The sequence below is a fragment of the Parus major genome, chromosome 1 (assembly GCF_001522545.3).
Source record: "Parus major isolate Abel chromosome 1, Parus_major1.1, whole genome shotgun sequence".
NCBI lineage: Eukaryota > Metazoa > Chordata > Aves > Passeriformes > Paridae > Parus > Parus major.
Genome location: NC_031768.1, coordinates 45,353,855 through 45,360,789, shown reverse-complemented (window position 1 = coordinate 45,360,789; position 6,935 = coordinate 45,353,855). Strand labels below are relative to the sequence as shown.

The 6,935-nt window shown below is 44.8% G+C and overlaps 1 protein-coding gene across 1 annotated transcript; it reads right to left on the bottom strand.

Annotated features, from left to right (window-relative positions):
- Positions 1-3,043: 3,043 nt before the first annotated feature.
- SLITRK1 (SLIT and NTRK like family member 1) lies at positions 3,044-6,912 on the bottom strand. Its single transcript, XM_015626071.3, has one exon. The coding sequence runs from the start codon at positions 6,434-6,436 to the stop codon at positions 4,358-4,360; it is 2,079 nt and encodes a 692-aa protein (XP_015481557.1). The 5' UTR covers positions 6,437-6,912; the 3' UTR covers positions 3,044-4,357.
- Positions 6,913-6,935: the final 23 nt, after the last annotated feature.

The window sequence follows — 6,935 nt, the reverse complement described above, 5'->3', positions numbered from 1 at the left end:
TTTGTCACTTTACTAAAAGCTACTTGTCTTTGGGAAACTTTCATATTTGTGAGACCTACAAGTCATTTCATGGATAATGGAAGGTAGAAATCATTCTGTTGGGAAGGATGAGCATTTTTCAGCCTCTGTCTGCCCTAATTTGCATCCTAATAGGTTTAAGCCACCAGCTTAAAATAGTCTGAAATGTTCATCTTGTGTAGTTCATGGCTTTTTGTACCTGAGTAAAGACTAGTACACAAAGCCCATTCTTCTACATCAGATAACACCTGCCCCCACTCTTGCTAAAATAAAATTAAAAAAAAAACTAAATAAAAAAACACTAAGAAAAAACCTGTAACTCAAACCAAACAATAAACCCCCTCAAAGATTACATCACTTAGTTTGCAAGCAGATCTGAAACTGTATTTTCAAAGCAACTGCACTGAAGTTCTAAAATAACCTGACACAGCCAATACATTTAGTAAAGCAACATAATAACACATTTCTATGCAGTTCTAACAACACACTTTTTCTCAAAATGACACATATCACCCTGGGTATGAATTTAAATTTTTTCAGGTTGCTTCTAGAATTCCATTCACTCTTCTGCAATGGCATGCAGGAGGCTACCATGTATAAAGGCATAGATTTCTATGGCAACAGTTTAAATTCTAGGCTATTCTTAGTTTAAGTGTTTTCAGAAATAAAAACAAACCACAAACAACCCTTTTTTAACTAACTAAATAATATATCTCTTTCTTTTCTGACTTTTCTGAAAGAACAGAACTGTCTTTGCTGTGATGATTAAGCAATAAGTAGCTTAATGTGATACATACTATGCTTGAAGCCACAAGATTCTTAAGTTAGCAGGAAAAAAATTACCATTTTGACACAGCATGGATATTCTGTAGGCTTACAATGTTAAAAATAATATCATGTCAGTCTTTATCAGAAAATAAAACATTTACTTTTTGGTTATTGTTCTTAATGCAGTAGAACTGAGCATATTTAATATAGTTACACTTCACACCTCTTCAAAACATCCTCAATAACCCCTTTTCTTTCTCTTATGTTTCTTTTTTGTTGAGTGTTTTGTTTGATAAAAATAATGATGGAAGTGCTAAACATGTAAATAAGATAAGCATTGTAATTCAAGGCCTGGAAATCATTGCATCATCTCAGAGAGTTGGGTGATCTATGTGTCTTAAGGGCAAGTGTCTGCAGAACAGAAGAAAGAATCCTGTGAATGTTAAAATCAGAAAATGTAGAAAACTCCATTTTGTCCTTTCCCCACAACCTAGAAACAAGGTGATAAATACATGTCTTCAACATTTCAATTGAATTGACATTTCTATTTAGGTATGCCAATGAACTAGCACTTTTAGGAAGCTAAATGAGAAAATTTGCAACTTTATGCTACTTTTCAATGATGACAAATCAATATTAGATATTTAGCATTATATTCTCTGAAATGCATGCATGTCTGACCTCAGTCAGTGATTTGACACTCTAATTTATTGCATGTTTTATCTTAACTTCTGTTACAGTGCCTCTAACATAATTATTATTCTTTTTAACGTGGGATGTATTCTTAATTTTCTCAGGTACACATTTTTGTCACTACAATATCACAAAGAAGGCAGCTAGACCTAGATAGTCTTCTACAGGTGCACTAGCTTATACTCAAACAGGTTATTTTGGGCTATTTCTAAGCTAAATTTGATTACCTCCCAAGGACAGAAATACTGTCTCACATGTAAGTGTATTTGTTTTTCGTTTCAAACTCTTCAACAGTGGCTCGCACAAAGGCAAAGTAGCGCCTCTACTGCCATCACTGTGTCTTACACAGAGTGTCCCGGCAGGACAACCTGTCTAACGAAGCAGCAGGATGGAATGAAGAAGGGGCCTTGAAATAGGAATGGTTTGTATAGTTAAGCAGGCCATGCCATTTTCAGACCTGCACAACCAAACTTCAAGGTATTTTCTAGGAGACTGCAGATTTTTCCACAGTGATCAAGGATTCTGAAGGAATGCTGTATTCCTCGTGTTTAATTCTTGATGAATACCTGGAACCAGGTTTCTGCCTCACTTTCAAGAGCGCACCTATTGCAATGTGTATGTATGTCTGTTTTCTCCTCACAGATCCCAAAGGTGAGCATTTTCTATAAAGCAAACCAAATCAGTATTTGAAGTTTAGCAAGTCCCTTACGGTGTTTTACTCTTTAAAAGGATTCTCTGCCTGGAGAAAGCCAGGAGCAACGTGACTGAAATTCTCCATATCTCCACTGGGACTTGAGCTGTGAGTTACAAGTGATTTGCAGAGACTTTCGCCTTTACAGGTTTCACTGAGTTTAGGGGCACTTTCCCGTACAGGAAGGGGATCAAAGGCGAGCTGCCTGAAGTCCAATTGCAGCACTGCGCCGTGGTTTTTTCAGCTTTTAATATCAAAGGGTGGAAGTACCCAGTGCAGGAACGGGAAAATCTCTGAGCGCTAATTCGTTTTTCCCGGTGGCGGCAGCTGTTGGAGCCCGGCTGCCCGCAGCTGCCCCACCGGACAAGCTGCTCCCGGGCGGGAATTCTGGCCGCGGAAATTCGGCTCCAGCTTAATGAGACCAAGCTGGGCAGAGGCACTTAAAGCAAATTCCCACTAACATCCCTAATATATCTGCAGTGTGTGCAGCAGAGGCGGTGACAGCAGCGGCAGCAGCATGAGATTCACAGTATTAATAAAGGGATTCACCGCCTCGTTAAAAAAAAAAAAAAAAAAAAAAAAAAAAAAAAAAAAAAAAAAAAAAGGGGGGGGGGGGGGGGGGGGGGGGGGGGGGGGGGGGGGGGGGAGGAGGCAGGCAGGAAACTTCTGTGTGTTATTTACATTGGGAAAGAGGGGAAGGAAGGGTGTTTGTGCCTCTGCCTGTGAATGAATGAGAAAGAGGAAGGGAAGGAAAGAAAGGGAGGGAGGGAGGGAGTGAAACGCACACAGAGCACTGAAAGGAGGCTCTGTCCCCTAAACCCAAGTAACCCGTTTGCAAGAATTGGATGCTGGAAAAATGGTAAGGACCCGGAGTTGAAAACATTTTCACTTTAATACTGAAAAAATATGCCATTATAAAATCCTCGAATAGAATTAGTAAGTTTCACTTGCTTCCTCAGTTCTGTTTTCCTCAATTTATAGTAAGATTTACAACAGCACAGAATTTTCTACCATTAAACTTAGCAGCCTAAGCGCTAGAGTGACATTAATTGGTCATGCTTAACTGCCTTGGATTTTTTTTTTTTTTGTATGTTTACACTGTTACCATAATAGAAATCAAGGGTACTAATTTTTACATTCAGATGGAAAGGCAATACTGATTATGCATATTGAAAAAGAAGAGAGAGAAAACAAAACCAAAGCCTACCCTCCCCACCTCCCCCAAAAAACGAAACACAACCCATTATCAACAAAGCAAATCTCTCTCAGCAAAGTAATTCCCACCTAGACATAAAAATAAAAATTAAAAAAAAAAAATCCAATGAGAATATTCATGCAACTATGTCTTAAATAAAATCTTTACAATTTTTTTTTTTCCACGGTAAAAGTACGATCTCTACTGCCTATTGATCACACAAAAATAAAAAAAAAAACTGGCGAAATGGCACTTTTTATTATTATACTGTATTTTGTATATAGAAGGTTTGATACGAAGGGACTTATCAGGTAAGAGGGATGATGGTGTGAACTGGACGCTGCTTCCAGTCGGGGGCTGGAGCGTCCCTGGGGTGCGTTGTATCCATGCGAGCCATGCAGCACTTTTTTTTTTTTTTTTTTTTTTTTTTTCCCTTTTTTTTTTTTTTTTTTTTTTTGTCCATTTGTCTGTTTGTTTCAGAGTTGGAGTCATTTATTTACATTACATTCATGCCTTCGTGCAACTTTCCACTCCTGCTTTGCCGTCAGGAGGAGGCCAATACCAGTCCTCTGCCCCCCTCGTTTTCCCGGCCCCTTGGAAAGGGGTCGGTCCACAAGAAAAGAGGGCAAAAAAACCAAATCAAACCCCAACACAATTGAACAAAAGCCCAACAAAACCAGGAGCCGTGTTCCGCCCTGCCGGAGCCGAAGGAAGCTGTTCCTCGTCTGTCTGTCGCTGCCCCGGCCGCGCACGGGCGGGGGATGCGCGCTCCGCGCCAGGCTGCGCGGCGCTGCAGGGATGCGCTCCGGCGCCGGGCTCCCCTCGCCGCCCACTGGGCCTCGGCGCTTGCTGGGGGGGTCGTGAGGAAGGGCGTGCGTGTGTCTGTGTGTTTCGCTTCTCACAAAAGGTAGCAGCGGAGGTGCAGAGCTGTCCCCGGCTGGTGCGTGAAGGGCCGGTCCCGGGTGGCGGCCGCCCCCGCCCCGCCCGCCGCCTCAGTCCGACAGGGAGTGGGAGCCGCAGTCGTACACCCTGTGGGCCCCGTCAGCGCTGTAGGGCCCGTTGTGCCAGTAGGACGAGTCGCAGACCGTCTGCAAGGAGTTGATTTCAGATGCAGAGGAGTTGGCGTCCCTCCTCTTGGACCGCTTTCTGTTCCTCAGGATGAAAACCAGCATGCCAACCACTGTGAAGGCAGAGGTCACAAAAACCAGCAGAAGCCCTGGCACTAGCACCGAAATAGAGACCCGGCTGGTCTCCAAGTAGGAGTTGGAGTGAGTACCTGTCTCTGTCAACCCGGTGCTGTTTTTGTTAGTAGAAGTTAATGTGGGCGAGATTTTTAACTGAGGGCAAATCACATCGTTGGAGAGAGACTCAAAATCCTCCTTGAAGAAATCTTCAGGGGACTCACACCTCAGGTCACTCATAATCACCTTGGGGCGCAGCATCTCTGCCCACTGTTTGAAAGGCACGATAGGGCAAGTACAGTCCCATGGGTTGCCGTGCAGATCAATCTGGGTGATGGAGGTGAGCTGGTCCAGCACCCCTGCCACCGGGAGGTACATGAAATAATTGTTGTGTATGCTCAGCTTGGAAAGTGAGACCCCGGCAAACACGTCTACTGGGAGAGACCTCAGCAGGTTGTTGTTGAGGATGAGGACTCTCAGTTTGGGCATGGCATTGAAGGTGCCAGGCATGATCATCTGGATCCCATTAAACTCCACGTTCAGATACTCCAGGTTTTGCAGCCCAGCGAATTTCTCCCGGGACAGGGTGTCTAAGTAGTTGCTATCCATGTAGAGCCATCGGAGATCAAAGAGGTTCTTGAAGGTGTTGTTCTCCACGGTGGCAATGTTGTTGTTGCCCAGATCAAGTAAATTAAGTTTTCTGTAATCCAGAAAGTGTGATTTCCTGATGGTGTGTATTTTGTTGTCTCTCAGAAACAGCTCCTGCACATTGGATGGCTTGGGCTTCAAATCCACCAAGCTGCTCACATTCCTATCATTGCAATTAACCTTTAAACCTGAGCCAGGGATCTGATCACAGCTGCAGATGTGCGGGCAGGAAAAGGTAGACGGTAGCTTGTTCTTCGCACTCACTGTCGACACGGCAGCAGTGGGTTTGGTCTTGATTTGCCAGTTGACAGGAATCTTTGTACCTCCGTTTGGAGCAGATCCTGGTGTGGCAGGGTCTTCTTTGCCATGTATTTTAAAGGGGGTTGGAATGGGACCAGGATCGCAGGTTTCTTCTTCGGCAGGGGGAGCAGCTAGGCTGGAATCTACTCTGTTCTTTTTACACAGCTCCTGCTCTGTGGTCTCATTTAAATCTTTGCCCTGCAACCTAGTGGGAGCTTCACAAATCACTCTGCCGATCAAAGCGTTTTTAGGTATGTTTTCCAGCCATTCTTTCAACGACAGCAGATCGCAAGTGCAGTCCCAGGGGTTATCCTCTAGCAGGATTTCAGCAATGCCTGGGATCTGCTCCAGGACCTCCTCATAAGGCAAGGTTTTAAGACGGTTTCCCCGGAGGTCGAGGTGGGTGATCGGCACATACTGAAACACGTTGGGGGGCAAGGTGCTGATGAGATTGTCATTTAAAATCAGCACCTCTAGCTTGTTTAAGTCCCTAAATGCTCCCGGGTCAATATCCCGCAACAGATTAAAATCTGCCTGGAGGTATTCCAGATCGTCCAGCCCCAGGAAAGTCTGCTTCCTGAACGATTTGATCTTGTTGTTGTTTATGTGCAAGCGTTTCACCAGCTGCAGCCCAAGGAAAGCCCCAGGAACAATCTCATGCAAACCGTTGTTTTCCATGTGCAAACTGACCGCATTGTAAAAGTTAGCAAACTCATTAGGGAAAAGTCGAGTCAGGGAATTGCCATGCAGGAATAAATGATAAAATTGGGAAGTTGGGGCGGTGAAATGTTGCAGGCTGGTAAATCCCTTTTTCTCACAGTCTACGTGCAAATCCCCTTCTATCTCGTTGCAGGCACAGATCTTCTCTTTGCAAACGTCCCCTGTAACGTTTCCAGCAGCAAAACAAAGAGACGTCTCCAGCAACAGAATCCAAAGCAGCATTTTTAAACCGAGCAATTCATTCCCGATCTCATCACAAAGTAACAGCAACCATCCTCCTCACACGGAAAGCAATTCCAGTTCATTCAATACATTAAATGTCCGAACCACCAGCAAAGGGGGAAGAAAAAAAAAAAAAAAATTGTGGGGGGGGGAGCAGGGAGGGTCGGCGGAGGGGGGGATGCTTTCTTTTCTCCTCTCTCCCCCCCCCACGCGCAACTGCAACAGCCCAGATTCCAGTCAGTAATTATATCCACAAACTATCCAGGCACGTACTGCAGGGCAGGCGGAAAAAAAAAAAAAAAAAAAAAAAAAAAGTAGAAGGAAAAAAAAAATCCCCCTCCTCGCTCGCCCTCCCTGACGCCTGCCGGGCAGCTAAGTGGAGGTCTGCCGGCCGGGCTGGCTCACCGGCACGGTGCTGCTGGCCCCCGGCCGCCGCTGCATGTTAGGGAGGCGCGGGCGGGAGCGCGGCGCTGGCCGCGGAGGCTGCGCGCTGCGCGGC

Excerpts from the sequence above, each read along its gene's own strand:
- SLITRK1 (XM_015626071.3), bottom strand. The coding sequence starts at position 6,436 with ATGCTGCTTTGGATTCTGTTGCTGGAGACGTCTCTTTGTTTTGCTGCT.